At 45.6% G+C, this 16,796-nt stretch overlaps 1 protein-coding gene across 1 annotated transcript in view; it reads right to left on the minus strand.

Moving 5' to 3' along the window:
* The window catches only part of PRKD1 (protein kinase D1), a 157,511-nt gene extending 141,423 nt beyond the window's left edge, over nt 1-16,088 (minus strand). The window contains exon 1 of the mRNA XM_077260916.1: nt 15,794-16,088. Within this exon, the coding sequence (XP_077117031.1) occupies nt 15,794-15,955 (162 nt within the window). The 5' untranslated portion in view covers nt 15,956-16,088. The remainder of the gene's footprint in view (nt 1-15,793) is intronic.
* Nucleotides 16,089-16,796: the final 708 nt, after the last annotated feature.

A 16,796-nucleotide genomic window follows, 5' to 3' on the forward strand; every position in this document is an offset into this window, starting at 1 on the left:
TAAATGTCTACACATAGTATAGAAAAATATTTAGAATTGAGAGTCCTCAGTGGTTGATACCTTTTAATGGCTAACTGAAAAGATGGTAACAAATTGCAAGCTTTCGAGACTACACAGGTCTCTTCATCAGGCATAGACTAAAAGAAATTCTGGAGAATCACATATTTATGCACAAAACATCACAGAAAAAAAAAAAAAACATGGATCAGATAGGTGACATGAAGCAGAATTACCATGGGTGATAAACAGTTATGTCCATAAATATTGGGCCAGTTCTTAGATAGGGAATGTTTTATTGTCCTCTGATTGGGGTCTGGTTCTGTTGTGATGACCCTACAATGTCTGAAGGGCAAATTCCTTAGTTGATGTAAAAAGACATAAATCCATGTGACACATTCATTCCTGCACTAAGTGTCAAAGGTCATTATCAGCTTATATTCACAGACTTCTCTCTCTGAGATTTGAAGTTACCTTTTAATACAAGTAATTTCATGTCCTTAATGTTATGATCAGGGAGACAAAAATGTTTGGCCACAGGTAGACCCATTCTTTTTTCTCTTATTGTATGGCGGTGAGAATTCATCCTTGTCCTCAGTTTTTGCCATCTCCCCCACATACAGACCCCCAGTTGGACATTTAGTACAAATAATTAGGTACACCACATTAGATGTGATGCAGCTGAAGGTACCTGGGATCTTGTAGTCCTGATGTGAGTTGGGGATCTTTATCTTGTCCGTGGTCATTATAAATGGACAGATTTTACATTTTTTCTGATTGCAAGGAAAGGTACCTGCAGCTGTTGGAGAGGACAGAGAGCTTTTGACAATGATGCTTCTTAGATTTGGGGGCTGTCTAAAACACAGTAGTGGGGGGTCTGGGAAAATGGATCGTAAGCGGGCATCTTTTTGTAGTAAAGGTTGTAATTTCCGTGCAGCTCCCCTTAGCGCCTCCAGATTTGGACTGTAGGTGACTACTAGAGGTACCCGGTTATTTTCTTCTTTAGCTTTGTAATGTAGCAGGTGATTCCTTGATATTCTGGTGGCTCTTGTAATCTGGTTTTCAATTGTTCTTGGATGGTAGCCCTGATTCAAAAAGGTCTTTCTGAGGCGACCAAGGTGTTTATCCCTATCCACTGGGTTGGAACATATACCATTGTATCTGATGGCTTGGCTGTAGACAATAGAGTTTTTTATGTGTTTTGGAATTGCTATTTTACCTTGCTATTGTAAGGTGACATTAAGCCTGGAAAAACTCCTTAATTCCATATGACGTACTATCCCGTCGAGGTGACCTGGGACTTAATTCCCAGTGACGGGATAGTACGTCATATTCGATCGGCCCGTGAGCGCGGCCGATCGCGGCCGGGTGTCAGCTGACTATCGCAGCTGACATCCGGCACTATGTGCCAGGAGCGATCACGGACCGCTCCTGGCACATTAACCCCCGGCACACTGCGATCAAACATGATCGTAGTGTTCTGGTGGTATAGGGAAGCATCGCGCAGGGAGGGGGCTCCCTGCGTGCTTCCCTGAGACCCTTGGAGCAACGCGATGTGATCGCGTTGCTCCGAGGGTCTCCTACCTCCTCCTCCCTGCAGGCTCCGGATCCAATATGGCCGCGGGGCTGCTTCCGGGTCCTGCAGGGAGGTGGCTTGCAAGCGCCTGCTCAAAGCAAGCGCTTGCAAGCGTCCCTGCAGTGCCTGTGTAATCGCTGATCTGACACAGTACACTGCAAAGCGTCAGATCAGCGATCTGACCCTATAACATGGTGCCCCCCCAGGGGCAATGTTATAAAGTAAAAAATATATATTCACACATGTAAAAAAAAAAAAAAATCCTAAATAAAGAAAAAAAAATATTGTTCCCATAAATACATTTCTTTATCTTAAAAAAAAAAAAAAACAATAAAAGTACACATATTTAGTATCGCCGCGTCCGTAACGACCCGACCTATAAAACTGTCCCACTAGTTAACCCCTTCAGTGATCACCATAAAAAAAAAAAAAAAGGCAAAAAACAACGCTTTATTATCATACCGCCTAACAAAAAGTGGAATAACACAACCAAAAAGATGGATATAAATAACCATGGCATGGTACCGCTGAAAACGTCATCTTGTCCCGCAAAAAAGGAGCCGCCATACAGCATCATCAGCGAATAGTTATAGTCCTCAGAATAAAGCGATGCAAAAATAATTTTTTCTATAAAATAGTTTTTATCGTATAAAAGCGCCAAACATAAAAAATGATATAAATGAGGTATAGCTGTAATCGTACTGACCCGAAGAATAAAACTGCTTTATCAATTTTACCAAACGTGGAACAGTATAAACGCCCCTCCCAAAAGAAATTCATGAATAGCTGGTTTTTGGTCATTCTGCCTCACAAAAATAGGAATAAAAAGCAATCAAAAAATGTCACATGCCCGAAAATATTACCAATAAAAACGTCAACTCGTCCCGCAAAAAAAAACAAGACCTCATATGACTCAGTGGACCAAAATATTGAAAAATTATAGCTCCCAAAATGTGGAGACGCAAAAAGTAAATCAAACCCCCCTTCATGACCCCCTTAGTTAGGGAAAAATAATAAAATTAAAAAATGTATTTATTTCCATTTTCCCATTAGGGCTAGGGTTGGGGCTAGGGTTTGAGCTAGGGTTGGGGCTAGGGCTACAGTTAGGGTTGGGGCTAAAGTTAAGGTTAGGGTTGGGGCTAAAGTTAGGATTACATTTACGGTTCGGAATAGGGGTGTGTTGGAGTTAGGGGTGTGGTTAGGGTTTGGATTAGGGGTCTGTTGGGGTAAGGGGTGTGTTGGTGTTAGGGGTGTGGTTGGGCTTAGGGGCATGTTCGGGTTAGGGGTGTGGTTAGGGTTATGTGTAGAGTTGGGATTAGGGTTAGGGGTGTGTTTGAGTTAGGGTTTCAGTTAGAATTGGGGGCTTCCACTGTTTAGGCACATCACTTTGTCTGCCCTGTTGAGGCAATAGGGCAGACAAAGTACGCCTGCGCTGGAGCTGCAGCGTGAATACAAGAGGACGTCATCGTAAGAAGATGGGAGGCCCCGAACCGCGACGCCTATCGGACCAGAACCGGACCGGGACCACCCCTGGGTGAGTAGAATCTAACTAGTGATGAGCGAATATACTCGTTACTCGAGATTTCCCGAGCACGCTCGGGTGACCTTCGAGTATTTTTTAGTGTACAAACTGTAAAGCGCTGCGTAATATGTTAGCGCTATATAAAAATAAAGATTATTATTATTATTAGTGTACGGAGATTTAGTTTTCATCACCTCAGCTGCATGATTTACATCTGTTAGCCAGCATAAGAACATGTGGGGATTCCCTAGCAACCAGGCAACCCCCACATGTACTGGCTAAGAGATGTAAATCATTCAGCTGCGGCGATGAAAACTAAATCTCTGAGCACTAAAAAATACTCAGAGGACACCCGAGCGTGCTCGGGAAATCTCGAGTAACGAGTATATTTGCTCATCACTAAATCTAACCTCTTTTTCTCATCTTTCAGGATACATCGGGGGTTTATCTACAGCATTACAGAATGCTGTAGATAAGCCCCTGATGCTGGTGGGCTTAGCTCACCTTCGATTTTGGGGGTGACAGGTTCCCTTTAAAACCAATTGACGTCATTGGAAATCTGATGCGGTTACAAAGGTACAAAAAACTGAACATACTGTATGAAGAGCAAGCCTTTGTGTTCATTCTGTTGAGCATTTAGGTAGCACTTTTTCAGTCGGTTTTCAAAGTTGGATCCTCCTGATAAAGCCACTGGGTGAACATATCTTTGTACTGTGGAACAGGCTTCTTCAGGGGCTTGTCCCAGTGGGAATTTGTGATGGTTTCAAAAAGGTTTTAGATGCTTTTTTAGAAAAAAAATAAAAGTTATATAAATGTCTAAAATGCCTGTTCTGAATGTTGATCCAGTTTAACACTCGGATTCAATAGGAAAAAAAATCTCCTATTTTAGGTCACATTGCGCCATGCAATATGATTGTACCCCCCACTCCCTTTCTCCCTTGTTTGATTGAAAGGTCTTTTTACAACCATAATATGTAACTAAGAAATACATTTCTAGGCATTATAGCTACCAGACTGGTAGTCATCCAGCTGTTATAACAAACCTCTGAGCATATTATATATCCGATATTATACAGTTGAAAAGACAAATTTCGGTATTCTGATGCCCAGCCAGAACACAATCGGGGGTAGGAGGAACCCTGTTTTGCCTACCTCCCCCTATAATATCCAGCAGGTTACCAGTTCCTCTCTGCTGAACACACCAGTAGCCGAAGCCCGTCCACTACTCTATTACTCCCGCACTTGCGCCAGGTTGAAAAAGGCATCACAAAAAAATAAAAAATTACGTCAAGCATTTCTCTAGTGACAGCTTTCGAATACGCAAGTGTTTCTATTTAAATCTTGCAGATTGAAAGGTGACTCGTAGCACAAAGATCTGCTTAAATGACGTAATGAGCCAAAGTGCAACATAAAGGTGGAAATACTTTCCACTCCCATATTTACACTCTCCTACCAGCGAGCACCACACACACCCATCATGTCACCAGCAATGTAAAAACCGGCTCTCAATTCTAAGACACCAGCTGCGATTTCATCAGTCACAATCATGTCATACCTTGCTGCGGCACATGCATGCTCTGCTCATCCGTACAGCGGAGCAGGCACCATCATCTGATCCCACTACATGTCATTAGGAGAGGTCACAGCTAAATCGCCGCTGCCTGCCGGAGCAGACGTGTCCCAGTTACTGACGGTGACCTCACCAGGCTACACTGCAGGCATGTGAAGGGCTGGAGAGGACACAGGTGAATGTAGCCATCTCATAAATGTGAAGATATATGCTACGAGCAATAATACACTTACAGCAGATAACGCATGCACATACAATGAATGACCAAGGGTTTGCAAGTGGGCTTTACTGCCCAGGTGATATTACTGATCCATGGCCAGATCAAAAGTCATGAGATGAAAAAGAAAGTATCCAATGGCTTCTACAAAAAAATTAAAAACATTTACTACTATATATAGTTGTGCTCAACAGTTTACATACCTCGGCAGAATTTTTGCTTTCTTCGCCTTTTTTTCAGAAAATATGAATGATAACACCAAAACTTTTTCTCCACTCATGCATGGTTAGAGGTTGGGTGAAGCCATTTATTGTCAAACTACTGTGTTTTCTCTTCCTAAATCATTATGACAACCCAAAATATACAAATGACTCCGATCAAAAGTTCACATACCCTGGTGATTTTGGCCTGATAACATGCACAGAAGTTGACACAAAATGGGTTTGAATGGCTACTAAAGGTATGCATGGTCGAGTCGCCCGAAGAAAGCCATTACTGCAGAAATGCCACAAAGTATCTAGCCTACAATACACAAAACAGCACAGAGACAAGCCTCAAAACTTCTGGAACAAGGTAATTTGGAGTAATGAGACCAAAATTGAACTTTTTGGCCACAAGCATAAACGTTACATTTGGAGAGAGGGCAACAAGGCCTATGATGAAAGGAACACCATTCCTACTGTAAAGCACGGAGGTGGATCGCTGATGTTTTGGGGATGTGGGAGCTACAAAGGCACAGGAAACTTGGTCAAAGTTGAAGGAAACATGAATGCAACACGTTATCAGGAAATACTCGAGGCAAATTTGCACTCATTAGCCCAGAAGCTGCGCATGGGACGTACTTGGATGTTCCAATATGACAACAATCCAAAACACAAGGCCAAGTCGACCCATCATTGGCTACAACAGAACTAAGTCAAGGTTCTGGAGTGGTCATCTCAGTCTCCTGACCTCAATATCATGGAGCCACTCTGGGGAGATTCTCAAGCACGTAGTTCATGCCAGACAGCCCAGGAATTTATAGGAACTGGAGGCTTTTTGCCAAGAAGAGTGGGCAGCTTTACCATCTGAGAAAATAAAGAAACTCATCCACAACTACCAAAAAAAACTTCAAGCTGTCATTGATGTTAGAGGGGACAATACACGGTATTAAGAAATGGGGGATGTGAACTTTTGATCAGGGTCATTTGGATGTTTTGGGTTGTCATTATAATTTAGAAAGCGAAAACACAGTAGATTGTCATTAAATGGCTTCACTCAACCACTAACCATGAGTGGAGAAAAAGTTTTGGTGTTATCATTCACATTCTCTGTAAAAAAGGCCAAGAAAGCAAAAATTCTGCCGGGTTTTGTAAACTTTTGAGCACAACTGTATATAGGAGTAATATGTTTCTCATTTTTTGGTCCATTCTCTATTGGGTTGTATTGTCAGTCACCATATTTGTCCAATTTGTTGCAAGATCTACAGCTCCTAGTGGGAATGCAGTGGAGATGGAGCATGCACCTCCACGCTGTTCTCTATGGGACGGAGAAAGTGGACTACTGAATTTGGCAGTTTCATGCAATCCCATAGAGAATGAATATAGCTGAGCCAGGCATGTACAACCAACACTCAATTTAGACGAGGATCCGCTTCCAAGATCGGTGTGGGTGCCTATTTAGACCGCACAATTATCATGAAACATGCATTCTTACGAGTGCTCATTCATTGGAAATGGACCTAAACAGCTTTTTGGGGGTGAATCTTCCATCCATATGCGAGTGCTAAATTGCACAACGGTTTTCAGTAACAACAAAAATCCTGCCTAACGGAGGAGTAAAATATACTGCGAAACGCGTAGCATCGCTTAAAATCAAGAACTTTTTATTCTTAGAGCTTGGAAGGTTTTTGTCAGCAGCAGCGCACTGGATCCACTGCCACTCTCCTCCCTTTTAATAGCCTTATCGACAAATTTTAGACTATGTTTACACATTGCGTTTTTGCTGCGTTTTTTTTCCGCAGGCAAAATCTGCTCACTTGGCAGTAAAGAAGCAGCTTACTAAAAGCAGTTTTGCTCTGTATTTGTTGCCCTTTTGTTGTCTCTTTTGAAAGTTGAGTGGCCCAAAAAGAAAAAAAAATAAATCATGATTTAACTTGCGTTTTTTTGCAGTGGTATTGTCCTTAACCCTTGCTTCCTACAGGTGAAAAAAACGTTGCAAATACGCCAAAAAAATTGATATGCTGCAGTTTGCAAAATCGGTCAGGAAAATAAAACAGATGTGTGTGCACGAGATTTTGAAAATATCATACTTAGCTGGTAGGTATTGTAAAACGCAGATGAAAATTTGCATTAAAAAAATGTAATGTGCAAACACAGCCTAATCATGGAATATCCACTCGGGGGAGAACATTTTGGCAGTGGTTTGCAGCAATTCAAACATTTCTAAAGTAAGCACTTACCGTATGTAATTTCCAATTATGGGTAAAGCCAGACGGGGCGACGTGGTCGTAGTCATAGCGTGACCACGACGCAGTCAAAAACCTAAGCGCTGCCATTTGGTGTTTAACAGTTGTACAGGCTGCGCTGTCTCACTGGATAGCTCACAGTATGGACAGGGCCAATGTGAGTCATTTACTGGGACAGAAACCCTGAGAACAATCCCTGCACAGTTCAGAAGGTGGTCTACTGACCCCCAATAATGCACAGACACAATGTAACAGCATCACATGGTATGGAGGCAGGAAACATCTCTGCTCAAAACTCCACCAGCCAAAGCCAAGGACCAGGAGCTTCTCAGTGACACTTGGTGATAGACATCACAGTCCAGCACTGATTATGGCCATACTAGTGCTAGAATTATTGGTAAAAATGGGGTATATCCCAACTGCAAGAAGCACCAACACTTGGCTAAAGGTCTAGGACTACATTCACACCTCCGTTTTTAAAAACTGACAGCATGTGACGTGTAAAACAGACCCATGTGACTGATCCGTGAGACTCGGAGCACACCCTATTCTCAATTTTGGGATAATTGTCTCGGCCATTAAAGTCTATGAGGAGGCGTTCCATACTGATGAAAACCAGAAGACATAACGTACTTTGTATTTCCGTTTTCCATTCAGGTTTTTTTTTTTTATTATTATTTTTTAGTTTTGAACCGATCTATTGTTAAGAGTCCACGGAAACAAAAAGTTCAGACAATCTACCTGCTCCAGTATTTATACACAGATGGAAAAAACAATGGATGCAAAACAGGGGTGTGAGAAAAACGGTCAGTTTTACACAGATGTCGGAAAAAAATGGATGTGTGAATGTAGCCTTACATGTATTATGGGATTTATGTTCTGGGGGTGTACAAGCTGCAGAAGCTTTCCATCAACAAACCATTACAGTAAATGGAAGATAGATGCATGTGAAAGATGTAGCTAAAGGGAGTTGTGCAGGACTTTAATATTGATTTCCCATCGTTAGGATAGATAATCAATGTCTGATCAGTGGGGGTGAGAAGGAAGTTTATTGCATATGTCACTATTTTTTCTTTTTTTTTAAAAAAAACACATTTAACATATAGAGCCGACTTCATGACGGACCCTTCAGACGGATACCGCTATAGCGTGTACAGGTGGCACAGGCAACCGCCATCCATCACCGGCTTACCCCGACACATGTTGAAACCGGAGCCAGATGTTACATGAGCAGGGCCTCGCCGTCAGATCACAGGCCTCTAGAGAACTGACCACATACATGTCCAATATAGAGAATATGCTGGGACCCCACGCTGCATATCTACTTTATTACGGGATGACGCTGTACAGAACAGAGCAGTCAAAGCACAACAGATACCAAAGGAGCCACACCGCAATCATTGGTGAACAGGGAAATGCTCGGGTGCCCGTAGCTTTTCTGGGGCTCTATGTAATGGGCCATACAAATACATTAGGGCTACTCCTGTCCATCACTGTGATACAGACGGCCCACGTGTGCTATTTGTAGTTGTCACAGACTTGTATGGGTGATTATAATTTATTTAAACAGACATGTCTCCCTTATTTTCCACAAAAAACATGGACATCTGGGACAGTCACATACACCATAACGGGCATATAAAACACATAAGTCTGAATGGGGCCTTAGAATGACAATGCCACGGAAGCAGCCACAGGCTTCTGTATTACCATACATTGCACCCCAGACCTAGGACCTCCAAACGCAACACTGACTGATGGGTTAACTTGTGTTACATGTTGGTCTGCCATCATGAAAGATGAAGCACACAAAGGAGTTAGAAGACGCATCCCTGACTCCTGCACCTGCACATGACGTGTGGCTGGCACTGCCATGTATAAGAGCCAGTGTGCTCCTTGGCACACACTTCCTCCGGTGTTTGGGGGAGGTCGCTGTCTGCGGCTGCTCTTACACTTCCTCTCTCTCTGATCCTCCTATACATAGCACAGACCTCACTCCTCGCTCCTCCGCTGCACACAGACTGGCCTGCAGGCAGAAGCATGGCATGGAGCACTGAGGTACCCCAACCACCACCCCAGGGAGCGTTCCTCCACACACACCGAAACACAAAGATAATTCTCTTTATGAAAGTTATTACAACTTTTTCTTAAGCTTCTATGAAATCTGGGTGGCTACACATACAGCTTCTCCCAAAAATTTCGCACCCTAAGGCCTCATTCAGATACCCTTGAGTAACGGACGTACTGTACCTGAACTTCTCACGGACAGAACATGTACCCAATATAGTCTATGGCGCTATGGAAAATCGCTGACGTCTGGAGGAGTCCTGAAACTCTGGATTCTGCAGCAGATTCACAGCAAAATCGACAACAGGATGAAAACTGCAGAAATAAACACGTCGCAAACATAGAGGAATCTGCTGCACACACCAAGTCCATAACATAGCAGAAAAGTTTGCTTAGGGTATGTTAACACGATGTCTTCAGCAGGTAGGTTTCCCCGGAATCCCCTGAAGAAGCCCCACAAAAGATGAACATAGTGCCCAGAGATGGAATAACAACACTGTCTAGCAAGTTTCATCTACTGCTGCGTCTTTAACCCCTTTAGGGTTCGGAAACAGTGGTTAAAAGTAGTAACGTGTTCATACTGCTCTTTAAAGTTGTTGACAGCAGGGCCGCCTCAAAAACACTATGGCGAAACGTCGTCATTTAGTAAAACGAATGCTGACTTTTTCCTGAAGCAGCTGCGCTTAGGAAAACCTTGGTGTGTCAGCCATGAGAATTAAGGCCTCGTGTACACATCCCCTTATTTTATAAGTTACCTGAATAAAGACGTGATTTTGTGGAGGTGGTGAGTGAGGCAATCTCTTCTACATTACTGGATTGCCCAGACTGCTGCCAAGCGCCGCTAATTCCCTGGATTATAGCACAGGTGGAGAACGCGGGAGCTTTCTACATACGTATACAATTTGGCAGAACAGAATGACTCAGATTTTTATAAAGACGGTTCAAGAAAACCTGGAGACGAAATAAGATTACAACCTGCGAATGGTTAATCATACATAAAGGGAGCAAATTACATGTCGCAAAATAAAAAATGTAGGAAGCAAAATGGCTGGGATAAGTAATCTAAGTATTAGCGCAGAACTGCGCGCACCGCCCCGATCTACACAGCCCCATCAGTCTGTGCACGGCGGTCTACACCGATAACTTAACTCTGCACTGGAGGAGCTCGTGCAGATTAGTCACCTAATACCAACAAATACACTATACTGAGGTTGTAAAGGGGTTGTACACTACTGGAACAGTCCCCTAGTCCAGCGAGTAAAATAAGACATATATTCGCCTCCCACGCTGGCGCCATTCCAGTGGTGTCGAGATTACGTCACATGAGCGCTGTCGGCTATCAGCAGCAACTGATCGGCTTTACCAATATGTCCGCTCTGATGGAATACTGATCAGCAGCAGACGACCTGTGACCACAATCCCAAATACTGAACGTGTGAACGTGGCCTAGAGATTTACACTTGCTTCAATATTGATGGTCCAACAGATCATCTCATATTATTACCTGCAATTTATATAATAGTACATACGTGATAATGTCGGATAGATATATATATATATATATATATATATATATATATATACATACACACACATACATACATGTTATAGACAGGTGTGGAGAAAATGTTGCAGGGTGAAAAGCGTACAAAATCATACCGTAAGTGTTAAAAGTTCATTTAAAATGCAAAGTGAATGAACAAAATGGAAATTAATTGATCAATATTTTTTGTGACAGCCCTTTTGCTTTCAGGACAGCGTCAAAGCCTTAATTCTACAAGGTAGGCTAGCACAAACATCAGAGATTGTGAAGGGTAATAGTCCAGTATATAATTACAATATTTTCATATGTAGGGTGGTACACAGTCATTAACAAACAGCTGCTTAGGAGTAACACAAACTGGGTGAGGAACAGAGTCTGCTACAAAGGTGAGGTTGTAGAAGACAACCGTGGCAAGACGAAGCGCAGCAACAAGACACAAGGTAGTTATACTGCATCAGTAAGATCTCTCCCACGCAAAGGTTTCAAAGCACAGTGGTAGAGTCAAGATGTGCTGCTCAAGCTCTTTTGAAGAATCACCAAAAAAAAAAAGGGAAATGTTGAGGACCATAGTTGCAGCGGTCGATAACAAGAAAACTTAGGGCAACAACTGAGACGCATCATGATTTCTTCCCTTCAAAATCAGATGTCGTACAGCAGTGTAATCCGCTCAGAGCGGTCAGCAATTAGTGGGCCAGAGCTACACCCATCTACTGTTCAGAAGTCTGGCCAGAAGTGGTCTTCATGGAAGAACTGCAGTCAGAAAGCCATATCTACATTGGAACAAGGTCAAGTGACTCAAATATGAAGTAAAGACTGGGTAGTGGGGGGAGGAAAAATGGTGCTCTAGACTGATGAATTAAAATGTGAAATATTTGGCTGTAACACGAGGGAGTTTGCTGGCCGAAAAGTGGTACAATAATGAAGGTCTGCATGACCAGAGAAGAATGGTGGGGTTCCTTAAAAATTTGGGGCTGAATTTCAGCAAATGGAGGTGGGGACCGTGTCAGGTTTAATGGAATCGTCAATACTGAGAAATACGGGCAGATACTTATCCACAGGGCTGTGGAGTCGGAGTCATGGAATGAGCCTATTTTGATGGAGTCAGAGTTGGTGTCATGGCAATTGAGAAGTCGGAGGTTTCACCGACTCCACAGCCCTGCTTATCCATCAAGTAAAACCATCAGGGAGGCGTCTGATCGGCTCCAAATTTATTCTGCAACAGAACAATGACCACAAACATTCCGCCAATTTCATCAAGATCTGTCTACAATGGAAAGAAAAACAAGGAGCCCTGGAAGTGATGATCCAACCCCACAGAGCCCTGATCTCACATCATCCAGAATGTGGGATCACATGAAGGATTGGCACAAGTGACATCCACAGAAGATCTGCGGTTAGTTCTCCAAGATGTTTGGGGCAACCTCCCTGCTGAGCTCCTTCTATAACTGTGTCCAAGTACCTAGAAGAACTGATGCTGTTATGAAAACATAAGATGGCCACCCCAAATATTTACTTGATTTCTCTTTTATTCATTCCCTTTGCATTTTGGCAATTGAATAAATAAACCGATTACATTATTTTATAGCATTCGTCTTTATTTCTACAGATATATACATTGCTCTGACTCCCAGGTGTACTACCTGCCCATGTTAATACACGCCTTTAAATAAAAGAGACCCTATTCCCAATCTATTGCTGCCCTTTTCATTTAATTAAAGATTGGGAAGCCCCAAACTGGTGTGTGTTTGTTTTTTTAAATCAGGTATCAACAAAACCCCACAGAAGGGTCATAATGTCCCTCCCCAAAAGGGCCCAACTTACGGTACTAGCAAAAGTCAGGACTTCTGGGGTTGTAGGGTCCCGGCACGCAGAGCAGGATGCCACAATTCTCCGCTCATCATAACTCTCTGCCGTACTTTATGAAGAAGTTACGGAACGGTCACATTACAAACATTACCATTCGCTAAGTAGCGCAAAGATCGCGCAAAAACAAGCAACTTCAACACGAGAGGGGAGCAAAGAAATGTCAGACCCTGGTCTGGGTGCGGGATCTCACAACCTGGATGTTCGGATCGGACTTTTGCTAGAACATTGGACATTTTCGGGGAACGCTGCTAACTCTTGTAACACATAATATTTATGAAATCCCCAATGTGGGGCTACCCACTCTCGAGATATAAAGGTTTCGTAAAGGGGTGTAATACCATGGACAGGTCGTGTGCCTGACATTCGCTTTGTACAGTACAATACCTGTGGCTTCAGTCACTTTCACAGCTACAAGAAACACATTGCAAAATGACTGCAATTAATGGGGAATCGCATGCAGATTTTCTGTGCAGTTTTTGTCAATGTACCACATTACCTGTGTGAACACAGGCTAAAGGAAAATGCAGCAGGCTGTGCGATATGGCCTGGGGAAAATGGAAAGAAAACAACAATGCAGTGACGTGGAAATCTCTTCTATCCGGATTTTATTCCCAGCAGAAGAGATCGGATTTACTTTAGACAGGATTTCATTTCATTTGAAGAAGTTATCTCATTTATAGACTGATGGCCGCAACGCATCAAAAAAGTTGGGACAATGATACCAAAAGACTGGAAAAAGTGAGTGGTATCAATGAATAACACCTGGGCGCTGGTCAGCTATGTCACACAACTATGTGAGAAGAGAAGGTTAGAGAGGCAGAGTCTCCCAGAAGGAAAGAAGGTCAGAGGTGACCAACTGTGAAATGGGAATCTAAAAATTGGGGAACAATTCCAGAAAAATGGTTCTCAACATAAAATGGCAAAAACTTTGAATATTCAATCATTTACAGAACGCAAGTGCGGCCATCGTCTCCTCACCAGGGCTCTTACAAGAGGGGACAATGGTGGGCACGGCCCGGGCACTGCTTATGTCTCATGCGTTACAGACAAGTTATAAATCAGTTTTTTGTTCAAATGAAATGAAAACATGGTACGTGTAATGCTGAGCGCCGGGAATAAGTATGGAGAGAAGAGATCACAGGTCACTGCACACGGGGCCAACGGAGGGGTATGTGGTATAAATCACTCGGGGCTGTGTGGTGGTGGTGGGAGTAGGGGAGATGATGGTGGCAGTAATAGTTATGTAGTAGTGATGGTAGTAGTGGAGATGATGGTGATAGGATGGTAGTTGTGGAGATAGTGGTGATGGTGGTATGATGTTACTGATGGGAGATGATGATAGTAGTAGTGATGATAGAAAAGATGATAGTACTACTAGTTATGGTAATAGTAGTAGTTATGGCGGTGGTAGGATGGTAGTAGTGGAGATGATGGTGGTGGTAGCAGTGGAGATGACGGTGGTGGTAGTAGCACTGGAGATGATGGTGGTGGTAGTAGCACTGGAGATGATGGTGGTGGTAGTAGCAGTGGAGATGATGGTGGTGGTAGTAGCAGTGGAGATGATGGTGGTGGTAGTAGCAGTGGAGATGATGGTGGTGGTGGTAGCAGTGGAGATGATGGTGGTGGTGGTAGCAGTGAAGATGATGGTGGTGGTGGTAGCAGTGGAGATGATGGTGGTGGTAGTAGCAGTGGAGATGATGGTGGTGGTGGTGGTAGCAGTGGAGATGATGGTGGTGGTAGTAGCAGTGGAGATGATGGTGGTAGCAGTGGAGATGATGGTGGTGGTGGTAGCAGTGGAGATGATGGTGGTGGTGGTAGCAGTGGAGATGATGGTGGTGGTAGTAGCAGTGGAGGAGATGATGGTGGTGGTAGTAGCAGTGGAGATGATGGTGGTGGTAGTAGCAGTGGAGATGATGGTGGTGGTAGCAGTGGAGGAGATGATGGTGGTGGTAGTAGTGGAGATGATAGTTATGATGATGGTAGTAGTTATGGCGGTGGTAGGATGCTAGCAGTGGAGATGATGGTGGTGGTAGCAGTGGAGATGATGGTGGTGGTAGCAGTGGAGATGATGGTGGTGGTAGCAGTGGAGATGATGGTGGTGGTAGCAGTGGAGATGATGGTGGTGGTAGCAGTGGAGATGATGATGGCGGTAGCAGTGGAGATGATGATGGCGGTGGCAGCAGTGGAGATGATGATGGCGGTGGCAGCAGTGGAGATGATGGTGGTGGCAGCAGTGGAGATGATGATGGTGGTGGCAGCAGTGGAGATGATGGTGGTGGCAGCAGTGGAGATGATGGTGGTGGCAGCAGTGGAGATGATGGTGGTGGCAGCAGTGGAGATGATGGTGGTGGCAGCAGTGGAGATGATGGTGGTGGCAGCAGTGGAGATGATGGTGGTGGCAGCAGTGGAGATGATGGTGGTGGCAGCAGTGGAGATGATGGTGGTGGCAGCAGTGGAGATGATGGCGGTGGCAGCAGTGGAGATGGTGGTGGTAGCAGTGGAGATGGTGGTGGTAGCAGTGGAGATGATGGTGGTGGTAGCAGTGGAGATGATGGTGGTGGTAGTAGCAGTGGAGATGATGGTGGTGGTAGTAGCAGTCGAGATGATGGTGGTGGTAGTAGCAGTGGAGATGGTGGTGGTTGTAGCAGTGGAGATGATGGTGGTGGTGGTAGCAGTGGAGATGATGGTGGTGGTGGTAGCAGTGGAGATGATGGTGGTGGTGGTAGCAGTGGAGATGATGGTGGTGGTGGTAGCAGTGGAGATGATGGTGGTGGTGGTAGCAGTGGAGATGATGGTGGTAGCAGTGGAGGAGATGATGGTGGTGGTAGTAGTGGAGATGATAGTTATGATGATGGTAGTAGTTATGGCGGTGGTAGGATGCTAGTAGTGGAGATGATGGTGGTGGCAGCAGGGATGCCGAGGCTGGGCGCAGCAGGGCTCCGGTGCCCGCACACATGACACGGTGACACAGTGGCGGCGGCGGCCTCACCTTCTGGTCCACGATGGAGCAGGCCATCTCCCGCACGGCCCCCAGGCTCAGCTCTCCGGGCTCCGGCAGTAGGACGGGCTCCCGGCTCAGGCCGATCTGGATCTGCAGGGAGAGGCCGGGGCCCGCGGGGCTGGGCGGCCGGATCACCGGGGGGGCGCTCATAGACAGCTGGGCCCGCCAGCGGGAGACACCAGGGGAGCGGAGAGGGGACACGGGTCACACACAGCCGCACCCGGCCGACACACGGGACGTGACTAGACGCCAGGCAGCATGCACCCGACACGGCCCCGGCACAAGTTACACTCACGGCGGACACTCACGGAGAGCCGTGCGGGACCAGCACACAACTTCCAGCCGCATAGCCGCACTCCCGGCCCCCGGGGCTCACACTCCCGGCACCAGAACGGCCCCCGGGACTGACAAGCGCCGCTCACTCCGCGCACAGCCGCCTCTTCCCTTCCAGCAAAACTTTACCCAACAACAAGTCCGAGCGGCGCCCACACACATACAGCGCTACACTGCACACAGCATGAGAGCACGGCCGCCCCCTGCCGGACACACACCGCGCTGCAGGCCTGGAGCTCCCCCTGCCGGACACACACCGCGCTGCAGGCCTGGAGCTCCCCCTGCTGGACACACACAGCGCTGCAGGCCCGAGCTCCCCCTGCTGGACACACACAGCGCTGCAGGCCCGAGCTCCCCCTGCTGGAAACACACAGCGCTGCAGGCCCGAGCTCCCCCTGCTGGACACACACAGCGCTGCAGGCCCGAGCTCCCCCTGCTGGACACACACAGCGCTGCAGGCCCGAGATCCCCCTGCTGGACACACACAGCGCTGCAGGCCCGAGCTCCCCCTGCTGGACACACACAGCGCTGCAGGCCCGAGATCCCCCTGCTGGACACACACAGCGCTGCAGGCCCGAGCTCCCCCTGCTGGACGCACACTGATTCACTGATTGGCTACAGCAGAGTCTTGGAGCAGTGGCGGAGACTCAGTGCCGGA

The sequence above is a fragment of the Ranitomeya variabilis genome, chromosome 1 (assembly GCF_051348905.1).
Source record: "Ranitomeya variabilis isolate aRanVar5 chromosome 1, aRanVar5.hap1, whole genome shotgun sequence".
In the NCBI taxonomy this organism is placed as follows: Eukaryota; Metazoa; Chordata; class Amphibia; order Anura; family Dendrobatidae; genus Ranitomeya; species Ranitomeya variabilis.